Raw genomic sequence first — 27,819 nt, forward strand, 5'->3', positions numbered from 1 at the left:
ATATGGTCAACCATTGAAAGAGGATATTCATGTGGGATGACCATACGAGCAAGCTTATTCCTCACTCTAACTTGATCAAATTGATAAGTACTCAAACTCATGGTTTCCATCCACCTTATTTTGTTGTTTGATCAAGACTTGTTGTCTCATATCCCTTATATCTTTAAATTTCATCCGTGGACATCTTGCCAAATGATTACGCAAATGAGTTGTACCTTGGCTAGACTCACCCAAGTAAAGTTTGTTACAATGATGGCATTGGGCTTTAACTTTTCCTTCAACTTTCTTCCTTGTAAAATGAGACCAAACATCTAAGGTAGTCTTTCTTTTTCTACTTGTATCCAAGTCCTCATTTGTAGGCTCTTGCTCTCCCTCTGTCCCTTCTTGTTCCTCTACCTCTAAGTCTTCTCCCACTAAGTCCACCGTTGGGGATTTCGGATTCCTAATTGGTTCAAAAGTTTGGGAGTTAGAATCAAAACAAATTATCACAAATTTATTATTACACATACTCATTGATTAACTACAAATTCAAACACTTACTCGTTGTTTAATGGTGATCCTGAGGGTGAACTGCCAGGTGACAATGGTGAGGGTGATCGTGAAAATGGCGAAGGAGACCGCATAGTCGGCAAGGGACAATGTCCGGTTCTCAAGGGAGAACCACTTGGCGAGGAAGAACCAGATTTGTTTGTGTCTGTGTTTGTGTCTTCCATCTCCGTTTTAGGATCTGCATTCCCAACAAACACAAAAAAGCAAACAATTTCTTCCATTAAACAAACTATGCAGAAATGAAGAAGACACCAAAGTTATCACATGAAACAAAGTCACAAAACCCTATGGCATTGACCCTTTGAAACACTTTCTTGCTCCTCAAAGCAACAACAATTCATGTAAATTACTAAATTTTAGCTCCAAAAGTAAATAACACCAAAAAGCAACCAAACCCAATCCCAATCCCAATCCCCTACTCACTGCAACCACCTTAGTAATCTCCTCGCCTCATTGTTCTCTCCAAGCAAAAAAGTTTAGGAATTCACCATGTATTTCCAAATAGCATCAAGATGGCCTTCAAGTTATTCTATATAGTGACAAAAATTTTATCAAGATTGTGTTCAAGTTGAAGGAGACCCTCTAATCTATTTGCAGTGCGTCTGATCTGGGTGTTGATATGGGATAGAACTAGGAAATTGTGTGAGAGGTTTGAAGTGGATGGATTTTCTCGTGGGCCAACAAATAAAATAGAAAAGAAGAGAGAGAGAGTGTTTTAACGCCATTTGAATGGTTATTTAACTAAACAGATGGAAAAAATTTGAGAAGGGAACCTAAGGTAGTATTTTGCCCTTATACTTTACCAACGTTCAGCAAAAAATATTAATCCAAACCCACACAAGTGGGTCATTATGGAATCCCAGTTTCAACAGGATTTGGAAGTAAAATGGAGAGTGAATATTAACCATTAACCACCCAATTGTCTGCCTGCATAGGGGATGCATATTCAGAGCATTGACATTTCTATGTTAATAACAATATTAATCAAAATAGAAAGAACAAAATAGAACAAAAATTTGATTCGGCTTCCTTACCTTATGCGTAGAAAGAATGGATTTAATTGGAATCCCAAAACCACAAGCAGTCTCAGTCCACACTAACCAACACAAATCTATACAGAGAAAACAACAGAGACAAGAACCGGTTAGACAACATGTCTACAATTTCAAATCATCAAAACCCCATTTTTAAAAAATCCAAACCCTATTGAACTCCAAGCTGATTAAAAAAAAAAAAAAAACCCAGTTCATATTATTATTTATTTTGAACTCCCATAAACTTAAAATTAAAAATACAAAAACAATGAAGCTGAACTAGATATAAAGTTAAGAGCTTTTTTTCTCCCCAGGCTTCAAGATAAAGAAAAAAGGATCAAAATTTTCTCGTTTATTTTATTTTTATTAACTTATTTTCCCTTACCAATATTAAAAACAATAATTAACATATAAACCCTAGGTTCGAACAAGAAGACCCAAAAAAATCAAATCAAAACAAGCCGATCCTATTCAACAAAAATAGCACTCAAACAAGAAAATACAAATTCGAACAAAATCAAAAAGAACGATTTTTATAACAAAAGATCGAGTTCACGACAAAACCCATTACGAAGAAAAGAAAAAAAACTGGAACCTTTAAAAAATTATTGAACTTTAGGGAAAATTAAAGAAACAAAGAAAAAGAAGAGAACATAAACGTAGCAATAATGAAACTTTAATTTGGAGGAATCGATATATCGTACCTGAATTGGAGATTATAGGTAAGGAGGGAGGCTAAGATCGGAGATTGACAAAAGCTTGACTATCTCTCTCTCTCTCTGCTAATCGGAGATTATCGTACTTTATTAATATTGCTATTTTCAAGTGGAAATACCTTTACTGTTATGTTCTTTAATTCCTAAAACCCCATAAACCCTTTAACAATGGAAACTACTCTAAAGTATTCAGATTACTGTGATTCTTAGGAACCAAATCAATAAAGAACATAACAGTAAAGGTAACATTTTTATTGAGAAACTTTGAAAATAACAGAGAGGAATAGAAAATGCAGAGAGGGAGTACCTGTTGGGTTCTTTTTTCTGCACTTGTTCAGGCTCTAGAGAGCGCACAGACAGAACTACAACCACAACAACAACAACATTATAACAACAACAACAACCAAAAAAAAAAAAAAAAAGGAAAATGAAAGCACAAACCTGATGGAGATCAAAACAGAGCAACTGAGCAAAATGAGCTGTCGGTCAACAACAACAACAACATTACAACAGCAAAAAAGAAAAAAGAAAAAAAAAAAAAGAACCGGTGACTGGTGAGAGCACAAACCTGGAGATGAGCTGCGGAGTAAGGGAGAGCCGGTGACTAGAGATGAGCTGTCGAGTGTGGGAGAGCTGGACCTGTTGGTCGATGGTCAACAACATTACAACAACAACAACAACAACAACAACAACAACAACAACAACAACAAAAAAAAAAAATAATAATAATAAACTGATGACGCAAACCTGGAGATGAGCTGCGAAGTGAGGGAGAGCCGGTGACTAGAGATGAGCTGCCAAGTGAGAAAGAGCCGGACCTGTTGGTCGATGGTCAACAACATTACAACAACAACAACAACAAAAAAAAAAAAAAAAAAAAAAAAAGGAACCGGTGACATAAACCTGGAGATGAGCTGCGGAGTGAGGGAGAACCGGTGACTGGAGATGGGCTGTGGAGTAAGAGAGAGCCGGTCGGAGTGAGGGAGAGCTGAGTGAGGGAGGCTGAGTAATTTGGGGAATACCAGGTCAGGGATTTAGGGTTAGAATTATAGGTTTATATATATAGAGGGTATTTTAGTAATTTAGGGTACTGGGTTTTAAACGGGTCAGGTTTCTGGTTTTTTCACCGGACCCGACCCGGATTCGCTTCGGGTTTTTTTTTTTTTAAAGACCCATACCCGACCCTATTCCTAATCGGACCGGGTAAAACCCGGCCCATTAGGGTCGGGCCGGGCCGGGTCGGATACCTGCGGGTCGGGCCAAAATTGCCATCCCTAAATTTTAAGATACTTAGTAGGTCTATTCCTCCATGATAACCAATTTTGCAGTCCTATTCCTCAAGAGATAGGAAATCTCACAAAGCTGACTACGTTGCAGTTGAGTACAAACCATTTTACTGGTTCTTTGCCTCAAAACTTATGCCAAAGTGGATCTCTCCAAAACTTTTCTGCATATGACAACCATCTCATAGGTCCAATACCAAAAACCTTGAAGACTTGCATGAGTTTAATTATAGTCCGCCTTGAACAAAACCAACTCTTTGGGAATTTATCTGAAGATTTTGGTGTTTATAGAAACCTGCAATACATGGATCTAAGTTACAATAGCTTTTCTGGTGAAATTTCTCATAGTTGGAGTAGGTGCCCGCAACTAGGCACCCTGCAGATTTCTAGGAATGGTATTGGTGATGGCATACCACCTGAAATTGGAAACTTCACTCAACTCCATGTACTTGATCTTTCTTATAATCGGTTGGTTGGGAAGCTACCAAAGGAATTTGGGAAGTTGACTTCTTTGTTGAAATTGAAGTTGAATGGAAACCAACTTTCTGGTGATATATCTCCAGAGCTTGGATCATTGACAAATCTTGAGTATCTGGATCTATCCAGTAATAGATTTGACAACTCAATCCCCGGAATTATAGGGAGCTTTTTGAAACTAAACTATTTGAATATGAGCAACAACAAGTTTTGCAATGATATTCCAGTTGAAATTTGTAAATTAGCTCATTTGTCTAAGCTAGATTTGAGTCATAACTCGCTCGAAGGAAAGATACCTTCACAAATTGGCACTCTTCAAAGCTTGGAGATGTTGAATTTCTCCCACAATAACCTCTCTAGTTTTATTCCAATTGCTTTCGAAGAGATGCATGGTTTTTCATCTGTGAACATATCCTATAATAAGTTGGAGGGCCCTCTTTCCAATACCAAAGCATTTCAAGATGCTTGCATAGAAGCACTACGAGGAAATAAAAGGTTGTGTGGAAATGTTACAGGATTGCAACCCTGTATGGTAGGAAGACCAGCTTCAAAGACGGGACCCAAAATCTTTTTGTTAATCATTTTCCCTCTTTTTGGAACACTATCACTTGTATTGATGTTTCTTGGAGTTTTCCTCATTTTGCAAAGAAATATGAAGGACCCTCATATAGATCAAACGACTAACACATACAATGAAAAAGTGTTTTCGATATCAACTTTTGATGGAAAAGCAATGTACAAGGAAATCATTGAAGCAACACAGGGTTTTGATGATATGTTTTGTATTGGGAAGGGAAAACATGGAACCGTGTATAAAGCAACTCTAACATCAGGAAACACAATGGCAGTAAAGAAACTCCAATCCTTGTCTGATGGTGAGATTGTACAACAAAAAGAGTTCTTCAATGAGATAAGGGCATTAACAGAAATACGCCACCAAAACATTGTAAAATTGCATGGCTTTTGTTCACAATCACAACACTCGATTTTGATTTATGAGTACTTTCAAAGGGGTAGCTTGGCCACAATTTTGAGCAGTGATGGAGGAGCAAAGAAGTTGGACTGGAATAAGAGGATGAATATCATCAAAAGTTTTGGCTCATGTTCTATCTTACATGCACCATGATTGCTCACCACCAATTGTTCACAGGGACATATCAAGCAAAAATGTTTTGCTTACGAGGCTCATGTTTTAGACTTTGGCATAGCTAAGCTTCTTAATCAAGACTCATCCAATTGGACTTCATTTGCTGGCACATATGGATATGTTGCACCAGGTAATATTCTTATTTCTTCAATCATTATAGAACATAGATTATATTAATACATTGGCATAATATTCTGCTATTTTTTAGAGCTTGCCTATACCATGAAGATAACTGAGAAATGCGATGTGTTTAGCTTTGGAGTTTTGTCTATTGATGTGATCAAAGGAAGGCATCCTGGTGTAATCACCTCCATTCTATCAGCTTCATCTGTGGAGGAGAATATTTTGTTGAAAGATTTGTTTGACCTACGCATTCCACCTCCCATGCTGCAGGCTAAGAATCAACTGATACTCATCATAAAGTTGGCAATTGAATGCTTGCGAGCGAATCCAGAATCTAGACCAACGATGCACTTGGTCTCTCGAGTGTTATCAAGCTGAAGTACACTTTCTTAAAGCCATCCACAGTCCGACTCTGACTAGGACAAGAAAGAACATGAAAGAACATGAATTTTATGGGACACTACATTTTGTCAAATTTATGCTGCTGAGCAGATCTTTAATTACGTACAAGTATTAATAATGTGCTGCTGGAAACACAGATTTAAGGGCATTGTGATTGTACATTTTTGATTGGCTATTTTGGTATATGCATAAATAATTCAAATGTAGTAAAAAAGAGATTAATGGTGATCTTTTTGTTTTAGTCCTTTATATTCCAACTGAGGCATATAAAAGGGTAGATGGAAAAATTTTAATTATAGTTTGCGCTTTGTTTGCAAGCCAATTGTCAATAACTGATGGTAACAATTCTCGTCTGCAAGATGTCATTGTCATTAGAGATAGATAGACCAAAAATTGTAGTTTAAAGAGCTATTGTGAAAGAAACTTGTTGAGTAATTTTATTGATTATGTTAGTTTTTAGACCCCTTAAACAATTGATTAAACCTAGGTAATTAGCCAAGTTGTTACTTAGTCCAATTAAACAAGTCTAGGTTATCACAATAATAAAGATCAAATCATGTAAAGCAGCGGAAAATAAATAACACAAGATATGATCACCCAGGAAACCAAACCGGTAAAAACCTGGGGAGGATTTGACCTAACTATCCTCAAGGTAAACTTGAATCCACTATCTTGAAAGAATCGAAGTTCATACAAAAGGACTTACAAGCACCCTCGCTCGACTTTCTAATGCTACTAACCAGTAGAACTTACTGACACGACCACGTGCGAGCTCTGAATCCACGGACTCCTTCTTTCTTGGATTCCCACCAGCTACAAGCACCCCCGCTTGTGTATTCTTTAAGCTTTAATAACAGCAACTGAATTGATCATCAAGGTGTAGAAAATATCTCCTCCTTGAAAACCCTAAGTTTGTGTAAAGGAAAGCTCCTCTAGATCTCACAAGAGATTTACACAAACCGCAATATGAGCAACCTTTAGAGAACCTTTGGGTACAAAACCCTAAATACAAAAAGAGGCACAAGAGGCACTCTAATCTCTCTAAAAACAACTTTAAAAAACGTTCTAGGGTTTTCCTTATATATAGGAGAGTTTTACTTGAACCCTAATACATTTAAGTAGAGTTTGGGCTGAACTGGAACTCTGCAGAAAAATAAATCTGCACGTGGTTCGATCGATCGAGTCTAATTTTCGATCGATCGAGCCTTGCAGATTTAGTCCAATAAATTCTGCAATCACTCGATTCTAATTTCACAAATAAACATACTTTGAGCAAGCCTAAACCTAGACTCTATGTTTTGATCATGGTTTGCCAACATAATACAAATTGAAGTTCTAATACATTAGTTCCTAATTTCTTAGAACCTAACATATTAGCCGGAATAAAATACATCAAGGTGCTCTATATACACTTGAAACAGAGCAAAAGAGACTAAGCAAAGACAGAAAAACGAATCTAACAACCTTCCTTACCGTTTTTTCGCTTATGTAGTAATGTGTATCAAGGACTTAAAGAATCACGTGATCTACACATGTACAAAATATTACACTTATACGAATTGAAGTAGAAAACATCAATGAGCCTAAGCTACACGTCGCACAAGTCATCTTCTGCATATCTTCTTTAAATCCACTGGTTTAATTGCTGGTTTAGCTAGATTTCTAACAAATGTACAGTGGATAAAGAACTTAATAGTGTTGAATTAGACTGAAATTGAATCAAACCTCAACATACACAATTGGGTGTGTGAGTTTGTTGGATTTGCTGTTTTGTGTTGCATATCCGTGCAATTAATCTATTGGCTAATCAATTAATCGGACTTAACTGTGGAAATTGTTTAAAATTGGTTATTAGCCGTAATTGGGGTCAAAACTCAAAAGTGGATTATTTTTCAATCAGAAAAGATATACCTAATCTCTACAATAACATCTCAAAAATAAAATAAAATAAAATAAAACTCTGCTATAAATTGTGAAAGATATCATATTTTCTTTAACCTCCTTATACTTAGCCTCTTTAGAAATTAGTTTAGTCAAGATTGCTACATAAAGTATTTATTTTAGGATAAAAGTTTGCCCCAACCACCAATAGAAAGATAACATTTATTCTTATGCACATACCAAGACACATGTCATCTTCCTGTTGGCGGTTGGAGCTGAACATTTTCCTTTATTTTATTAAGGGAAAATTACAACTTACCCACCTATACTTTGGCCAAAATTTAAGTTGTCTACATGTGATTTGAAATTTGATACTTTATCCACCTGAGATTAGCTCAGTTAGATTTTCATAACCTACCTCTATTAAAAACAAGATTAAATATGTAATTTTGTTCCACTTTTATGTCTCTCTCCTCCAAAAAAAGAAAAAAAAAACATAAAAATACAAGATCAAATAAGATAAAAAAATAATAATAATAATCCAACGGAACACTTGTATCATGATATACAAGATTAAATTAGAAGAACTGTAAATTCAATGATCCCATTGTATCAAATCCTTTTTTTTCTTTCTCGATTCATTGTGAGAACTGATTGCACAAGACACAACCAAATCTTAAACTTATAAATAGTGTGGGGAGACTTAGACATTTTAAATAGAATTCTTCTCCCAAAAAAAAGAATTCTGAACTAGTTTGCAACTTGTAAAACAAAGCCCCATGGTATTCACTAGCTTGAAAAAAGTGTTTTCCCTCTTTTCTCTAGTAACGTTGGCCATGTTACATTCCTCATTCAATGTTGCTTCTTTTTAGGTGAATGAAGAGGCAGATGCTCTACTCAATTGGAAAGCCAGTCTTCGAAATGAAACCCAGCCACCCCTGCTTTCATGGAATCTCCGTAATTATGCAACCAATTCTTCAAACAATCAAAATACGAGCTCAATCCCATGCAGTTGGTTAGGCATTTCTTGCAACCAAGCAGGAAGTGTTATTGGCTTAAACATGACTAACTCAGGCTTGGAAGGTACGCTTCATGGATTTTCATTCTCATCTCTTCCCAACCTTGCAATTCTTTGATCTCAGCATGAATGAACTCTTTGGTACAATCCCTATTGAAATTAGTAAACTGTCCAAACTCACACACCTTGATCTGTCATTTAATAAGTTCTAGGGGAAATCCCACCATAGATTGGACTACTGACCAATCTTGAGGTGTTAGATTTAGCTAAAAATTAGTTAAACGGCTCAATTACTCCAGAAATAGATCAGTTAAAGTCTCTCAATGCCCTTTCTTTGTATGCCAACCATCTTCATGGCTGCATTCCTGCATCTTTAGGCAATTTGAGCATCCTGGTCTACTTGTTTTTCAATGATAATTTCCTTTCATGTTCCATTACTTCTTCTTTAGGTAATCTAAGTAACTTAGTTTATTTGTACTCATATGATAATCAAATATATGGTTTTGCTCCTAGGGAAATAGGAAACCTCTCCAAGTTAGTTGAACTTGACATGAACAACAATAGCCTAATAGGTCTAATTCCTTCTAGTATTAGAAGCTTAGAAAAGCTTACATGGTTGCATATGTATGAAAATCAGCTCTCTAGCTCCATCCCCCTAGAAATAGGGAATCTGGAGTCTCTTTTCTCTTTAAGCTTTCAGTGTAATAACCTCTCAAGCTCAATTTTCATATCATTAGGAGATTGAAATCCATGATAAGTCTTCAACTAGACAACAATTAGTTAAATGGTAACATTCCATTATTCTTGGGCAATTTGAGGAACATAGAAGTTTTATTCCTCCGTAAAAACCAACTTTCTGGTCCCATTCCTTAAGAGATAGGAAATTTGATGAAGCTAGTGAAAGATTTTAAAGCAAACCTAGCAAAATATTTAGAACCCTAACCATGCCAATTACAACTAGATCACTTTTAAGCTAAACTAATGAATTAGTCCAAGTATAATTGAATAACCAATTTCCATACACCAAGAACTAAGCTACACAAAGCATGTCATATAGAGCAATACAAAAAGAGGGTAAACAACAAACAAACCACAACTAAACACCAAAAAGTGTTTTGGAAGAGGAAAACCCAAAACCCCGAGCGGAACACCCCCCCCCCCCCCCGGTGGACCACCCGTTGGAAATCTCCACTACACAAGATAGTTGTTGTACAATAGATCATTATGAACTATCCAAGTCTATAAGCCTAAGTATACTTGAGCCCTCCAAGCTCCAGCTAGCAATCAACTTCATCGAGTCCTTTCTCTTTCTACCTTACCAAAGAACCTCAATTGAAGCATCAAGGGAAAGCCCACCAACATGAATTGGATTTTGAAAGTGACTTCTCAAGTTTCTAAGGACCTTCACTCAACTCATAGGGTCTGTGTGTGGATGAGATGAAGGAATACAAAATCTTAATCAATGATTGAAAGAGATAGGAAAAAGATGATAGAGTTATTTTTGCTCAAAACTAAAAGATCTCTCTTTTCTTGCAAGCGTTGGCCTCTTGGATATTGAACTTATGTTCTAGGGTTTGTTAAGACCCTTATCTGAAAGGCCTAGCCATGCACAGAAGTTGTGAAGGTGTGTGCTAGCATAATCACAGTGGCCAGAAATGTACAAAGAGCAGAGTATATTGACCGCTTGCAACTCGCGAGCTTGATGCGACTTGGCTATTTGCAAGATGATCATAACTTGCTTAGTCATCATTCTAATTCTGAAATTTTGCCACATGTCACTCGCGGGCAAAGAAGGTTGCCTGAGATTGCGAGATGACTCTGAATGCAGCTTTCCAAACAGTAGATGAGGCTCAAGTACTTCTACCCCAAATATAATTAAGTCCTAGAAAGATACATTAAAACTGAAAATAAATACATACAAATTTGTCACTGAATAAAGCCAATTAACATAGACTTCTCAATTAGCAGTGCTACAACTAGATACAAACCTTCAAAACATTACTACCTTCAACAACCAACTTATAGGTCCAATATCCAAAACCTTGAGAAATTGTACAAGCTTATTTAGAGTCCGCCTTGAAAGAAACCAACTCTTTGGAAATGTATCTAAAGATTTCAGTGTCTATAGAAACCTGCGATGCATGGACCTAAGTTACAATAGATTTTATGGTAAAATCTCACACAATTGGAGTCGATGCCCACAACTAACCGCCTTACAGATTGTTGGGAACAATATTACTGGTAGCATACTACTTGAAATGGGAGATTCAACTCAACTTCTATTACTTGATCTTTCTTATAATTGATTAGTTGGGAAGCTTCCAAAGTAATTTGGAAAGTTGACTTCTTTGTTGAAGTTGATGTTGAATGGAAATCAATTTTCATGGGATATACCTCTAGTGCTTGGATCATTAACAAAACCTGAGTATCTAGATCTATCTGCCAACAATCACTAACTCAATCCCCAGATATATAGGGAACTTTTGAAGCTAAACTACTTGAATATGAGCAACAACAAGTTTAGCCAAGGCATTCCAGTTGATTTGTATAATTTAGCACACTTGTCCCAACTAGATTTGAGCTATAACTCGCTTAAGGGAGAGATATCTTTCCAAAGTGGAAATTTACAAAGCTTGGAGCTACTGAACTTCTCCCACAATATCTCTATGGTTTAATTCCCACTTCTTTTGAAGAAATGCATGGCTTGTTGTATATCATATTGGATGTTCACATGTGAGTGGAGATTCACATTGAATAATGATGAGAATAATAAGTGGTTAATATAACATAGATGAGCTCATACCTATAGGGCTTAGGCCTTTTGGGTTAAGTGATGTCCACAGTTGAGCTTATATTATATTAACTATTCAAGGAGTCTCCCCAAGGTGTTTATCTCCCCAACAAGAACATATCCTACAATGAATTGAAAGGTCCTCTTCTCAATAGCAAATCATTTCAAGATACTACAACAGAAGCCTAAGAAGGAAATAAAGGATTGCAAACTTGTGTGGAAGAAAAACATATTCTGAATGAGGGACATAAAGTCATTTTGTTAATCATTTTCCCTCTTTTAGGAACACTTTTACTTGTATTGGCATTCATTGGAATATTCTTCTTCTTTTTACAAAGAAAAAGGAACAATCGACATGCAAATTGAACAAATAACATGCACAATTAAAAGGTCTTTTCGATATCAACTTTTGATGGAAGAGTAATGTACAAGGAAATCCTTGAAACAACCAAGGGTTTTGATTCTATGTTTTGCATTGGGAAGGGATGGCATGGAACCATTTACAAAGCAAGTCTAATATCAAGGAACATAGTGGTAGTGAAGAAATTCCAATTTTGAAGTCCAATTGGACTTCACTTGCTGGCACATAGGATATGTTGCACCAGGTAATATATTTTTAACTAATGTTGAACAAAGAGCATATGAAAATATTGGCATGATATTCTATTTGTTTGCAGAGCTTGCTTATACAAATAAAGATAATTGAGAAATGCAATATCTATAGCTTTGGAGCTTTTGCTATTAAAGAGATCAAAGGAAGACATCTGGGTGAAATGATCCCAATTCTATCTGCTTCAGATGTGGGGGAGAATTTATTTGTAAGGTTGAATTTAATCAACCATCTTGTTGGCTTTATTCCGTGCCAAATTTGCTTGTATTTCAGCATTTAGTAACCCTGTATTTAGGTGGGTTTGTTCTAAGGGTAGTGAGTGAGATAGAGTATTGAATGCTCAAGAGTGTGCAAGAAAATAGAGTCTCGCGGCTGGATCTCGCGGGTGACTCGCGGCTGTAAACCACCAGAAGCAGCACACGTGCCAAGCATGCCAGAAGTTGAAGCGTCATGCTAGCTGGAGCACTACAGGACAAAATAGGACAACTGGCCGTTCTGTTATCTCGTGACTGGATCTTGCAACTCAGTCAAGTCGCGAGGCCAAGCTGCGAGCAAGCCCTGTTTTGAAAAACCTGACGTTTCACATTTCATTCTCACCCTAGTATAAATACCCCTTATACCCACGAAAGATAGAGAGCTTCTAGAGAGAATTTTAAGAGGGAAACCCTAAAGTAAAACAAGATTGATTCATCTACAATCTTTACATAAGAGTCTTTTCAAATTCCTCAACTCTATTCCCCTCTATTGTTAAACTCTTGAGAGGCATTTTACCAAAACATTTTCTCACCATATCCATTACTGTGAGAGGGATGTTTGGTGTTCTGGGAAGCAGTTAGGAAGGAGCCAATTTACATTGGTTGATGCTATGGTCAAGTAGCGGAATCCGGGAAGCTAGAAAAGAAATAGGTTCGGCACAACTTCGTTGGAGCAAGAAGCTTAGAGGGCTTAGGTACACTGGGTAGATTAGGCTTGGAGGGTCTATTGCTGTTCATGTATCCCAACTACATTTTCTAGTGGATTGTTTACCGCTTGGAGGACGGCGGAGAGGTTTTACACCGAAGGCTTCGGTTTCCTCTTCGATAACACATCGTGTGTTGTCCTTGCATTTGCATCTCTCTTCCCTTTATCTTTTCCTTTTATTTTTTGCTATGGATGTGATTTTAATTGGCATAGATTGTTTATCAATTCTGTATTAAGCTTTTGTTCATGTTCCGTACATTAATTGTTTGATATAAAGCTTGAATTGGTAATTTGTAAATTGGGGGTCTAAACGTTCAAAGGTGTTTTTACACTATTTGACCTTTCATTATTGTTGAAATATTTGTTAGACATACTCCTTCCACCTCCCATAGTTTAGTTTAAGAGTCAACTGATGGTCACAAAGCTGGCAATTGCATGCTTGCATGCTAATCCAGAATGTAGACCAACTGTGCACATGGTTTCTCAACTATTATCAACTCCAAATCCACTTTCCTAGGGCTACACAGTCTCACCAGGACAAGCAAGGATATGGTAAATTGTTAGGAATGCTATATAATCTGAAAGTTCAATAAGTGTATAAAACACCTTGAACGTTTAGACCCCCAATTTACAAAATACCAATTCAAGCTTAATATCAAACAATTAATGTGCGGAAAATTAACATAGGCTTAATACATAATTGATAAACCATCTAGACCAAATAAAATCACATTCACAGCAGAAATTAAATGGAAAAGATTAAGGGAAAAGAGATGCAAACATAAGGACAACACTCGATGTGTTATTGAAGAGGAAACCGAAGCCCTCGGCGTAAAACCCCTCCACCGCCCTCCAAGCGGTAAACAATCCACTAAAGAATATAGTTGGGATACATGAACAGTAGAAGACCCTCCAAGCCTAATCTACCCAATGTACCTAAGTCCTCTAAGCTCCTACTCCAACGAGGTTACGCCGAAACTATTTCTTCATTAGCTTGCCAGATTCCGCTACTTGACCATAGCATCAACCAATATGAAATTGGTCCCTTCTTAACTGCTTCCCAAACACCAAATGGCCTCCTCACAGATATGAGTATGGTGAGAAAAGGTTTTGGTAATGTACCTCTCAAGGATTTGACAATGGAGAGGAAGAGAGTAGAGGAATTTGAAGAGTCTCTATGTGAAGATTGTGGGTAAATCAATCTTGTTTTTCTTTAGGGTTTCTCTCTCAAAATTCTCTCTAGAAGCTCTCTAAATATCGTGGGTATAAGGGTATATATATAATAGGGTGAGAAGGAATGTGAAAAGTCAGTTTTTCCTAAACAGGGTGGCTTGGCAACTTGACCTCGCGACTGGACTAAGTCGCGAGTTCAAGCTGCGAGTTAACGGCCTGGCCAGCTTGGGACTTTTGTCCTGTAGTGCAAAAACTGGCATGACTCTTCAACTCCCCTGCATGCTCCGTATGTGTGCCAACTTTGGCGGCTTGCCAGCCGCAAGTCACCCGCGAGTCCAGCCGCAAGTCTCTGCATCCTTGCACAATCTTGAACATATCTTCACACTCTCTCACTCACTACCCTCAAATAATTCCCACCTAAATACAGGGTTACTAATTGCTAAAATACAAGCAAATTTGGCACGGAATAAAGCCAACAATCTCCCCCTTTGGCTATTCCGTGACAAAACCCTAAAACAAACTCTAGACTTAACATGTGAGTTGGGAACAGTTGAACAAAACTCACTCACACCTAACTCTAGAATCTGATAAGCTCTTGAATCATATGAACAAGAATCTCCTGAAACATAACAACACAATATCATCATTGTATGTAGAAAAACTTGTAATTGCATATGAGGCAAACACAATGCGATCAAGCAAAATGGAATGAGAAATAAACCAAGGCTTGACCAAATAGGCAATCACTATAAAATAATGACCACAATGCTCATTCACACTTGGAATGAACATCCGGACATACAAGCCAATAAGCTCAATGCAAATCACTTGCATGCCCAACACTCAACCAATGCACAATACATAAAGTATATGCATCTAGGAACAAAATCCTACGAGGACACAAGAGTGAGAATACTTAAAAAAAAAATGCATAACATTTAACTAGAAGTATTAGACAGCAAAATAAAAAGGCTTCATAAGCAAGGTACAAACCATAAAAGCCTACAAATCATGGAAACAAACCCTAAAAGCTTACAAAAGCAACATGGGCACAAACATAAACATACTGAATAACAACTTTAAATATTAACAAACCAAAGTAACATGAATTGTTTTAAAATAGATCCGTGAGTTTAAAACCAAAACAATAACCCAAGTGTTTTGACATATCAAATCCATAAACTATAATAAACATAAAGTTAATCTAAGACATAAACTGAAAAGAAACACTGTTTGTGACAAGCTCCCTCTTAAAATGGCACTCCCCCTCAAGAGCTGTCCCTCAAAACTTCTCCCCCTTTTTGACCGGAATGACCAAAGGGTCATTGCTAGTGGCTAAAGCTATTAAACTTGGCTAAAGTATGTTGAGCTGATCCTGAAGTGCTGCCATCCTGTCAGTATGCTCAGTTTGGACTTCTCTGAGTCCATCAATCCTCTCTAGGATGATCTGAAATTCATCAAGAGGGACCTCTGGTGAGGTTGAAGCTCTGCTCCTCTTGCTACGGCTTCTGGGTGTTGAAGTTTGTCCTGTAGTCACTGTCTCAATCTCCAGCGTTTGGTCACCTTTACCTTGATCACCTTCCTCTTCATCACCTGGAAGACGGACTTGTATCCTAATGATGGTTAACTTGTTGATGGCTGAGGGTGTAGGCATGAGGCTGATATCTTGAAGGATTTCAACACCTTTTGCTCTAAAAAGCCTCATAAGAAGGCTAGGAAAGATCAGCTTGGGCCTAGAGGTGGTTTTAGTCTCATCTACAATAGTGTCAAAGATGTGAGAGCTGATGTCAATGAATGTTTTCTCTTTAAGTTCCATGAGGAAGATAGCTCTGGCATTGTTGATTGTAGTCAGCTTCCTCATAGGGTATAGATTGAACATCATGATGGTGGTTAAGCACCTCATGTCAGCTGGAAATGCTGTAGTGTTGAGGCATCTCCCTTCTCTTTGTCCACCAATGCGAGTTTGGATAGTTTCTATAGAGAGCATCCTATCCTTGTAGTTTGTGAAGTCATGGTCCTCTAATCCTTCAAGCCCTAGCACATCATCAATGTCATGGGCATCTATGGTGAATTCCTTTCTTTGAACCCAACAACTCAAATCATCCTTCTTTATCACAGCATTTGCATAGAATTCTCTGATTAAAGGCTCATAGACAGCAGGAAGGTCACTTAACAATTTATCCCATCCTCTGCCCTCAAAACAACTTGGAATGAAGGTGTCCTTCAAATCCCCTAAGTCAACAAATCTTTCCTGAATGATGGTTCCCCTCAAGAGAGAATCCCTATATCTATCAAAGTGTTGAACCGACCTAAATAAGTTATGGTCCATATTCAACCTTTTGTCAGCTTTCTTAGCAGGAGTCTTCTTCTTTGTAGGAGAAGGGGCCATCTGTGAACAAGAAGAAAAGGCCACAATACAGAGCACAATAGATGAACACTCAGAGCATTAGTAACATGTTATTGTTAAAAATATAGCACCAAAACACTTAATCAAGACACAGTTCAGAGGCAAGTGTTGAAAGAGAAAGCTTAAAACAAAGAGGAATAGAACAACCTATTAACACAACAGCTCAAACACAAACATTCTAGGTCACAATCCCAAACACAAAATGCAACAACTACTACTTTGTTGAATTGAGGTATTGAATACCACATTTATCCCAAAAAATATATATGTCTATGAGACATATCTAAATGATTATTATCTGATCAAACCACCACAGAGCAAACAGTATCCTCAAGGCAATAGCAGCATTCATGAGAACAAGAAACTATAGCAACAATCAGACAAGACATTATAACCCAACAAACAGAGCTTAACCAAATTGAAAAAGAAACACACACACACACACACACAAAACAAAAACATAGTATATTACCCAAAAAAAAATATATCATATGACAATGTGACCAATAATCATGGGTATGAGAATAACCAATCATCATAGATCCGGTTATAAACTCTAATAGTGAAATGAAACATAAAAGTGACCATATTAAGCTTCCTAGAAACAAGATCAACAAAGCCCAAACACCCAAACTCAACAAACTTGAACCCATCCCATAGCCAAAACCACAGATATCACAAAACTCAGTAAAGAATCACAAATCCAAGAAAACAAAGCTCAAAACATGAAATATGTAGTGAGAGAGAGAAAACCCATACCTTTTTCTTGAAGATTTGAGAATGATATGATTCAAAATGGAAATTTGTTTGAGAGAGATGAACAGTCAGAAATGTTCGAGGGAAAACTGAAAAAGTTTAAAAACTGACCCATTTTGTGCAAAACATGCGATTTTCCTGACTGACACAAGTCGTGTGCAAGTCACCAAGACCAGCTGCCAGAACACTTGAAAGAAAACTTTTGAAAAAAATTTCTAAGTGTTTTTCGCAACTGGAAGTTCCACTCGCGAGAGAGTCGCGAACTGAGCCGTGAATATCTCTGTGTACCTCTCGCAATTGGACCTTCCACCCTGAGCCGCGAAAAACAAGAAATTCCAAATTTTGAAAAATATTCTTAGTCTTTTTCGTGACTGAAGCATTTACCCACCAATGAGTCGCCAGTGAGTCGCGAAAAATCTCTGTCGCGACTGGGGCATACTGGTTTTACCCGTGACTGAGTCGCCAAAACAAGGCAATACAATTTTTGAAATTTTTGACAATTTTTGAAAAAACAAAGTACTTTCCAAAAACAACTAAAACACTCAAAAAAAAATTTTGTGATTGATCAACAAAGATTGAACATGTGAAAACACATTTAGTCAAGTACAATCACATGAATGAATATGGCATTCATTGATCATAGACATGTGTGTTGTGTGTGTATATCAAAGATGAGATAGTCCTTAGTCTAATGTGAAACTTCAATGATCAATTCAATCAAGGCATACACAATTAGCACTAGATAATGTGATCTATCTCAATTATAGAAATATGTATATATGACCTCCTACAAAGGCTTGAGTACAATATCTTTGAAGCTTTTCATTTGGCTCCATGTTTGACATAACATTTGATCTTTTTGAATCAACACATCTCATTATGAGATTGATGCCTGAAATTTTTGATATTTCACATTGATGAGTTAGCCTTTGGCTTTTTGGCATCATACAATTTTTTAATTTTTGGTTTTTCCCTTTTTCCTAGTCAAATACTAGTATGTGCGACAAACTTTTGCAACTCAATATCTCTTTTCGTTTGGAGATTTACATTTGGAGAGCTCTTTTAGCAAAAACAATAAAATAAAAAGTGGGAAGATATATAGACACAATTCTATGCATGTCTCAAGATCAACAAAACTATTCACTAATCATTCATGACAAGGTTGAAGATCTATTTACAACATTCACATAGATTTCAAGATTTCTCCTACAATAATATGAGTGCATAGGAAACAAGGTATGCTCGAAGATGCTCGAAGCCATTTACACAAAGGTACAAGGTAAAACATATTTTAAGACAAAACTCAACAAAGTCGATCAATCTTTTTAGATTTTCTACTTTTTATGTGGTTTTTGGATTTTTGACACACAAGAAGGAAAAGATTGATTAGAAGCAACAATGTAAAAATAAAAAATAAAAAAAAAACAAACAAACAATTTTCAATTCTCATAATCAATAATCAAACCAACAGTCACACAACATAAGAAGTATTAATGTATGGACATATGGTAATGCTTATGCATGAGTACCCTTCATCACCCACATGTCACATGCGTTTGGGGTGATATCCTTATAGGATTGGGTACGAGAGTTAGGACTTTCAAACCTTCTAGTGAAGCTTTCCAAGCAGTTGGTGAATGAACCAATCATTTTTATCACGTCCATCATTCCAGGATCAACATTTCGATCTCTTGATGGCTCCACAGCCCAATTCCACTTGTCATTTCTTGGCCTTCTTGACCTTTGATCACTAGCATTCCTTAATACTCTCAGCTTATGACAATTAGGTCGGGTGTGCCTTTGAAGTCCGCAGTGATGACACACATGATTCGTTCTAGGACCTCTTTGCGATCGTGGAAGAGATTTTGCTCTGACTTCAAACCTGACCCTTAGATTGATTACGGGGCTTGTTCAACACCCGCTGGTTAGTTACATTCTTCTTCTTCTCAGCATTTGCCTTTTCAACAGTAGGGGCAACTACAACCGGCTCTTTGGCCTTCACAAACTTCACTTCTTTGGATATGTTCATAGTTGAACTACTTTCTCCAGTGTATCCAATCCGATTTTGTCGGAGAAGGTCTTTTGAGAGGAAAGGACATCATTAAGCTTCTTTGTAGAGACTTGCTCTACCTTGGCATTTGCTTGAACCACCTCAAGCTCGAGGAATTTTACCTTGGTGTAAGCTTCGGTTAGCTCGCCATTTAGCGTCTCTATCTCACACTTGGCCTCCTTATATCTCACTAGAAGACTTTTATAGTTCTCCTCAGCTTTCTTCATCTTTTTCACAACTGTCTTGACTACCTTTGCATATTCTCCTGACTTCTTAAGTAGAGAATTATAGTTCTCTTTAAGACCAGCTGTATCTTCATCTTCTTCAGCATCTGATTCTTCTACAATTCCCATGAATTCCTCATCACTATGCTCCCCAAGCACTTCCACAAGCAAATTCAAGTCCTCCGAAGATTTAACATGAGCAACAGTCATGAATATTGAGAAATTCTCTTCTTTATCACAACTATCCTTCGAATCAGAGGTGGAGGAATCTGAATCACTAAGAGTGGTGGCATACACCTTGCCCTTCAATCTTAGATAATTAGGACATTCCTTTTTGAAATGGCTCTGTCCATTACACTCAAAACAAGTGACTACTTGTGTGGATTGGGACTCCTTCCCTTCTCTCTTTTTGAAGTCTTTCTTCTCCTTTCCGGAACTCATGAATTTCCCTTTATCAACAAATTTCTCACTGTTCTTGAACTTTAAAATTTTTGAAAATTCTTTACAAGGTAGGCAACATCCTTTTCTACTGCATCCTCATCTGATGAACCATGACCTTCTACCCTTTCATTTATTTTCTTAAGAGCCAATGGTTTGCTCTTTCTTTGATTTGGTAATGAAAGTTCATACGTTTGGAGAGAACCAATCAGCTCTTGGACTTTGATTTCATCAAGGTCTTTGATCTCCTCAATTGTAGTCACCTTTGCACAGAAGCTCTCCGGCAACAAACGAAGAATTTTTCTTACAACTTTCAAGTCCTCCGTTTTCTCTCCCAAGTTAAACTTGCCGATGACCACTTCATTTAGTTTAGTATAGAACGAGTCAAAGGACTCATCCTCACTCATCTTGAGCTCCTCAAACCAGGTAGTCACCATTTGTAGCTTTGTGTCCTTAACTTTCTTTGTACCCTCATAAGTGGTTTCCAAAATCTGCCATGCTTCCTGGGCAACGGTGATATGAGAAATCTGATGGAATTCATCTGGGGACACATCACAAAAAATTGCGTTAAGTGCTTTACTATTAGTATTTGACGCCGCGAGGGCTGCCTTATCTCAAGTGGATTTGGCTGGCTGTCTCTGGCTTTGTCCAACCTATTTCAACAGCATCCCAAACAGCCTCATCTATAGAACACAGAAATGCTCTCATCCTTACTTTCCAAAAGGCATAGTTGCTACCATCAAAATATGGTGGAGCATTTAAAGATTGAGACCGGTCCATCTCAATATGGGGTCAAGGATCACACTATGGTAATGAAACCAATAAAAGTGTACCCACTCTGATACCAAATGAAAGTTCAATAAGTGTATAAAACACCTTGAATGTTTAGACCCCCAATTTATAAAATACCAATTCGAGCTTAATATCAAACAATTAATGTGTGGAAAATGAACATAAGCTTAATACAGAATTGATAAACCATCTAGACCAAATAAAATCACATCCACAACAAAAATTAAATGGAAAAGATTAAGGGAAGAGAGATGCAAACACAAAGACAACACTCGATGTGTTATCGAAGAGGAAACCAAAACTCTTGGCGTAAAACCTCTCCACTGCCCTCCAAGCGGTAAAAAATCCACTAAAGAATTTAGTTGGGATACATGAACAGCAGAAGACCCTCCAAGCCTAATCTACCCAATGTACCTAAGCACTCCAAACTCCTACTCCAACAAGGTTACGCCAAACCTATTTCTTCTTTAACTTGCCGGATTCTGCTACTTGACCATAGCATCAACCAATATAAAATTGGTCCCTTCTTAACTACTTTCCAAATACCAAATGGCCTTCTCACCGATATAGGTATGGTGAGAAAAGGTTTTGGTAATGTACCTCTCAAGGATTTGACAATGGAGAGGAAGAGAGTTGAGGAATTTGAAGAGTCTTTATGTGAAGATTGTGGATGAATCAATCTTGTTTTTCTCTAGGGTTTCTCTCTCAAAATTCTCTCTAAAAGCTCTCTGAATATCGTGGGTATAAGGGTATATATATAGTAGGGTGAGAAGGAATGTGAAAAGCCAGTTTTTCCCAAATAGGGTGGTCTGCCGACTTGACCTCGCGACTAGGCTAAGTCGCGAGTTCAAGCCGCGAGTTAACGGCCTGGCTAGCCTGGGACTTTTGTCTTGTAGTGCAACAGCTGATGTGACTCTTCAGCTCCCCTGTATGCTCCGCACGTGTGCCAACTTTGGCGGCTTGCCAGCCGTGAGTCACCTGTGAGTCTTTGCATCCTTACACAATCTTGAGCATTTCTTCACACTCTCTCACTCACTACCCTTACATAATTCCCACCTAAATACAGGGTTACTAATTGTTAAAATACAAGCAAATTTGGCACGAAATAAAACCAACAAGATGGTTGATAAAATTCAACCTTACATAATCTATCAAATTTACACTGCTGTAGGCGATTGCTTGTTTAAGATTATGTGATGATATATGTTTTATTGCCTTTTTGGTATGCATTATAAAGATTTCAAATGTAAAATAAAGATTAAGGACGTTTTGTAGTGATGGTTTTAGTCATTTATATTCTAAGTTTCTAACTGATTTAGTTAAGGCATAAAAAGAATTAAAAAATAAAAGAAGAAGAAGAAGAAGATCAATTCCTTCCAGACCATTGACGGTAACATTCATTTTTTGACTGCAAGATTTCATTAAGGAATTCAGCAATCCCATACCTAGAACTAACCTTTCACCCTAAAAAAATAAAAAATAAAAAAGCTAATTTTTCACCTTTCAGTAACGAAATTATACCAAAAATTAAAAGAAACCTCAGCAAACCCAAAAAAAGAAAGAAAGAAAGAGATGGTCTCTGCTTGTTGAAGCTGCAAATCAATCTTCCTGAGGTGATCAACTTTCAAAATCCACCATCAATTTGTTTAGTTTCTTGTTGCTTATCCTTTGCTGGTACACTCTTGTGTCCTCCAATCTACCCAAAAATAATAATAATAATAATAATCAAATAAATATGTTGCTATAGTCTATACATAGAATAGAGCTTAAATGGACAATTATTAAGGCCGTAGCACCTAGCTAGATGCAACACATGAATAAATTAGAGACAGGGAGGATATAAATGGGAGTCGGATCATTTTCCTTAATTTTATTTAATTATTATTAAAATATTTTTCTTCTATTATTATTAATATATTTTACTTCTATTGAATTATCTTTTATCAACTTCATTAGACTGTATGAATTGATTTTCAAGGCTTGTATTCACTAATAATACTAAACTATATGAGTTATGGAGATCAACTAGTTGATACCTCTTGATATTTACAAGACATCTAGAATTTAAATCCTCAATTAACCGATATAACTATCGGGTTACCAAGCTTATTCATAACACCATTGATTGCAAAATGTCCCACTAGAAGTTACTTAGGATTTTGAACAATTTTTGAGATGACCAAAACCATACAAACCTTTCAGGAGAACAGGCTTCAGAGGGTGGCAATAATATGTCAGCAAGCTTAGTGGCATCTTTGTTGCAACTGATGACATGATTGAAACAGAGATATCGGCCATAGGATGAGACATTTTCAAAGATGCAGATGTGAGAGTCCACAATGAAGTTGAGATCCACAGTAACAAATACACCATCTTCGTACATCTCAGCCGCTCCTTTCAAATATGGGTTTTTGATTGTTAGATGAGGAGGAGCCATCAGGAACCCTCCGTTTATGGACACCATGTTCACACCTCGATCCATGGCTAAGGCCCATGCTGTCTTCTCGGCCAGGGTCTTTGATAAAGCGTGCCACAACTAATCAAATGCAAAATTTTGTCAATTCAATTGCATGTGAAATCTAATTTAAACTGTAATATGTTATTGTTTACATTGTGATTAATAAGTGCTAAAAAGTAATTGAAATTGTCGTTGAAGTGATGAATTGTCAATCAAAATGTGTGACTACATATAGATCCAATCCAATTTCAAAATGTGTGATAAATTGTTAATCAAAAATTGAAATTCCAAACCATTCAAGCGGTTGCATTTTTATGTCCACCCATAATAAGTCAACCACTCTTTATTACTTTGTCATGCTGTTCTTATCTTATAGATCCAATCCAACTATAAGGCAACAGCTCTTTAATTGTTTGTCCAATCCTGTACAAACTAAATCAGGATTATTATCTTCTTTTTTTAAGTTGTGTTAATATAAAAATATTATAAATTTAAAAATTTTAATATTACATCCATTATAATTACTTTTTATTATCAGATTAAGACATTAACTAACTTTTTTTTTTTTTTTTTTTTTTTTATACAAGATTTGAACACAAATTCCTTTTTTCTTTTTCTTGCTAAACTCACTAATTCCTTATCCGATAAAAAATATCTTGCCAGCTCAATTGACTAGAACCCATGAATATTCATAAAGTTTACCCAATCTTATAATTCCAACCATAAGGCAACCAATCTTTAATAATTTGTCCAATTCTATACAATTTACACCATAAAAGTCTAGGAACCTACTCCAAATCCATTTCAAATGAAATTCAAACATACATTTAAATCATCTCTTTCAATGTGAAATTATACTTTTACACAATAAGCAAAATAAATTGATAAAATGGTCATGTTAATAGGTGCCTTTAGAGCAATTGTTAATAAATCATTTTAGAAAAGTTTTGACATCACTTTTGAAAGTTCAAAAACGTGTACAAAAACACTTTTGAACGTTTAGACCCCCAAAAAAAACCAACTTAATCAACACAAGCAATATGTCAAACAACTAGTGTGCGAAAACTTAACATATGCTATAATATGGAATTGATTAAACAACTATCTAAGCCACAACAAAATAAACCACAGCAGATAATGTAAAGGCAGAGATAGAGAGGAAGGAAGATGCAAACACAGAGATAACACCAGATATGTTATCGAAGAGGAAACCGAAGACCTCGGCGAAAAACCTCTCCGCCGCCCTCCAAGCGGTAGTCAATCCACTAGAAAATACAGTTGGGATACAAGGACAGCAATAGACCCTCCAAGCCTAATCTACCCAATGCACCTAAGCCCTCCAAGCTTCTTGCTCCAACGAGGTTGCGCCGAACCTTTTTCTTTTCTAGCTTTCCGGATTCCGCTACTACACCGTAGCATCAACCAATGAAGATTGGCTCCTTCCTAACTGCTTCCCAGAACTCCAAACGACTGTCTCACAGAGATGATAATGGTGAGAACCAGGTTTGGTATAAAGCCTCTCAAGGATTTGACAATGGAGAGGAAGAGAGTGAGGGAATTTGATGAGACTCTAAGGTAGAGATTGTGGGTGAAACAATCTGGTTTTTCTTTAGGGTTTCTCTCTCAAAATTCTCTCTGGAAGCTCTCTTTCAATCGTGGGTTAAAAGGGTATTTATACTGGAGTGAAGAGGAATGCGAAACGTCAGGTTTTTCCAAAACAGGGGTGGCTTGCGGCTTGACCTCGCGGCTTGACCAAGTCGCGAGTTCCAGTCGCGAGTTAACCGTATGGCCAGTTGTCCTGTTTTGTCCTGTAGTGCTCCAGCTAGCATGACTGTTCATCTTCCAGCATGCTTGGCACGTGTGCATCTTCTGGCGGGTTGAAGCCGCGAGTCCACCCGCGAGTCCCAGCCGCGACACTCTGTTTTCTTGCACACTCTTGAGCAAACTTCACTCTATCTCACTCACTACCCTTACAACAATCCCACCTAAATACAGGGTTACTAAATGCTGAATTACAAGCAAATTTGGCACGGAATAAAGCCAATTAGATGGTTGAATAAATTCAACCTTACAACTTTAATTAAAAATATAAAAAGCCATACAAATTTAGGAAAATGCTAGAGATACAAATTTTTTTTACAAAATCTTTTACAAATTGCTAATTGATGACTGATTATTGGTAAATAAAAAAGTAATGTAATTAGTAAGCCAGGATGAGAACCAGTAAGAAGTTAGTCACAACAACAATCTATAAAAATGTTAAAAATAGTTTGTGGCTATAACATTACTCAAAATTTTAATTACTTTTTCGTTTCGCATAAAACATTTCTAAAAATATTTCTTAAACCAATATCTTTATGGCATCCGTTAACTTTACCATTGATATAAAAATAAGTTCATTCAAATCACAAACAAACAAGTATAAATGTTAGGAAGCAAGCACCCTGGGAAGGTTGGAAAAGTTATAAACTAATTATAATAGTAAACAAAATCTAAATTGGCATATTGAATATATTTATACACATATCATATTACACATACATCTAATGCATTTGAATATTAATTTGAACAATTTTTTGCAGCATGGTTAATGCATTGGTACCTTGAATTTTCTACAAAGATTAATGTCACTCCAATGCCTCTCATCAATATCAGACGACATCGTATTACGGTCATCTCTCCATATAACGGCGGTAGCAGACGATGTAAAGACAACTTTGTCTATAGTGTCTGTTCTTGCACAAGCTTCCAGCACATTGTGAGCTGCCCTGACCTCAACCTCTGCCATAAATTCCTGCACCAAACACGCCCTTATTATTAATTACATGCATGGAGCACCCACAGCTACTTCATTTTGCAGAATTATCCTTTAATTTTCATTTATTTGAATTCTCAACCCCAAATTATATGCCTGCACTAGCTGTCATAGTACTGGACTAATTCGTACATAGTATTGGTTGGGAGTTTTAATGAAACGATGCAAGTTACGTTAATTCTACATCGGATTTAATTTTAGGTGTACATATGTTAGGAAGTGACCCTAAAACTAAAAGACATTAAGTAAGATATGGTGTCCTTGGGCTTGTTTGTGTTCTTGAATAAAATTGAATTTATAATCATATACAAATTCAAGAGACTATTTTAGGTCGCTAGGTCTTGGAGAATCCTCTTTTATTTGTATTATTTATTTGAAACTAATTAAGAAGAAAAAAAGTGGGACAAGCCATCTTTTCTCTCCCTCTCAAGTGGGTAAGGGCCGGTGAGGTGCGATTCAAGTTTAAACCATAGACATTGAGTATCAAAAGATAACAATACCATTGGAATATCACTTAAACCCCGAGTTGTCTAACTTTATTTTGTTAATTATTAAAAATTATGTTATCTATCACCAAAGAAATTCGAATTTTCTGGTATAATAGTTATTCCATATTTCCATTAACTACCTTGATATTCTACCCTTTATCTATGGGCTTAAATCTGGGGTCAATTCACCTGAATTTTTACTAAACAAAAAAGAGTCTACAATAGATATATGAAAACATGAAGAGTACTATCGGAAGTAGTAGGCATACATCATAAGTGGGCTGATCTGAAGAAGGCTCGAAGGAGTAGAATAAGCCAGAGCATCCCTTCAAGGCATCCATAATGCTATGGTAGTCCAAAGGGTCTGAATGAAAAACCCTCAATTTCTTATTATCATAATGCTCCCCTTCAAAACATTGTATACCTGATTCCCATAAAACATATGGACCAAAATAAGTCTTTGTAAACATAATTAATAGTCGGCTGTGGCATTGTAAACATAAGCACTACAATAATAAACTCTAAAAATAATAATATAATTGGACAGCAAACCCAATAAGGGCCGGTTGCAGTTGCACTCTATCAGTTCAACTGCCTGGAAAATGATGTGAATGTGCAAAATAAACTATAATTTCTCCCATGTTATTTGTAACGAAATGGGCAAATTGTTTGTGGATTTTTTAAGATGGTTTTCTAGAAAATACACACAAAATTCTACTCACATCGATCTAACATGTTTCTTAAAGATTGTCAATGGCAACAGTGTGGATGGGTTGCTTCTAGTGATTCATACAACTATAGTTTCAAACAAAAAAGTACCTTATTATGCAACATATTTTCCAAAAATGAAAGCTACGAAGAGAGAAAAGTAGTGGAAAACAAGTCCGGTGCACAAAGAGCTAGATAAAACATTATTGATTTTGATGAAAGAAATAATTAAGTAAATAAATAGTTAAAAAGAAGAAAAGCAATAGCAACCATGGTTTTGGACAGCGGCGTGGACTGTGTAGCCTTTATGCAAAAGCCGCTCCACAAGGGTGGAGCCTAAGCTGCCAGAAGCGTCCATTACACAAACTGTCTTTGAGTTCTGAGTGAAAGAAGCTGGAGCCATGGGAGATAGCTAGATAGATAGCTAAGGCTATAGGGGAAGATGAGGAGGAAGTGTCTTCAAGATGAAGTAAGCAAATGAAATGTAGTAGTATTTATAACAGAGAAAATAACATAAAG

The 27,819-nt window shown here is 36.7% G+C and overlaps 2 protein-coding genes across 2 annotated transcripts; one reads left to right on the forward strand and one right to left on the reverse strand.

Moving 5' to 3' along the window:
- The first annotated feature begins 3,799 nt into the window (after positions 1-3,799).
- LOC126700864 (MDIS1-interacting receptor like kinase 2-like) lies at positions 3,800-5,185 on the forward strand. The gene has a single exon (XM_050399042.1). It carries the CDS (start codon positions 3,800-3,802, stop codon positions 5,183-5,185), a length of 1,386 nt encoding a protein of 461 aa, XP_050254999.1.
- A 17,016-nt stretch (positions 5,186-22,201) lies between these two features.
- Positions 22,202-27,797, reverse strand: LOC126699888 (cinnamoyl-CoA reductase-like SNL6). Its single transcript, XM_050397857.1, has 5 exons — positions 27,571-27,797; positions 26,862-27,016; positions 25,892-26,083; positions 23,027-23,367; positions 22,202-22,527 (listed from the first exon to the last, which is right to left on the reverse strand). The coding sequence occupies exons 1-5, from the start codon at positions 27,701-27,703 to the stop codon at positions 22,449-22,451; spliced, it is 900 nt and encodes a 299-aa protein (XP_050253814.1). The 5' UTR covers positions 27,704-27,797; the 3' UTR covers positions 22,202-22,448.
- Between the last annotated feature and the right edge of the window lie 22 nt (positions 27,798-27,819).

This window comes from Quercus robur, chromosome 9 (assembly GCF_932294415.1).
Source record: "Quercus robur chromosome 9, dhQueRobu3.1, whole genome shotgun sequence".
NCBI classification, from domain to species: Eukaryota; Viridiplantae; Streptophyta; class Magnoliopsida; order Fagales; family Fagaceae; genus Quercus; species Quercus robur.

Bases quoted from the DNA above. Each gene is read 5' to 3' on its own strand.
- LOC126700864 (XM_050399042.1), top strand. From the start codon at position 3,800: ATGAGTTTAATTATAGTCCGCCTTGAACAAAACCAACTCTTTGGGAAT.
- LOC126699888 (XM_050397857.1), bottom strand. From the start codon at position 27,703: ATGGCTCCAGCTTCTTTCACTCAGAACTCAAAGACAGTTTGTGTAATG. The intron at 27,017-27,570 runs GTTGCTATTGCT...TATGGGAATCAG, and splicing joins CGCCGCTGTCCAAAACCATG to GTATACAATGTTTTGAAGGG. The intron at 26,084-26,861 runs GTATGCCTACTA...TGTTTGGTGCAG, and splicing joins CAGATCAGCCCACTTATGAT to GAATTTATGGCAGAGGTTGA.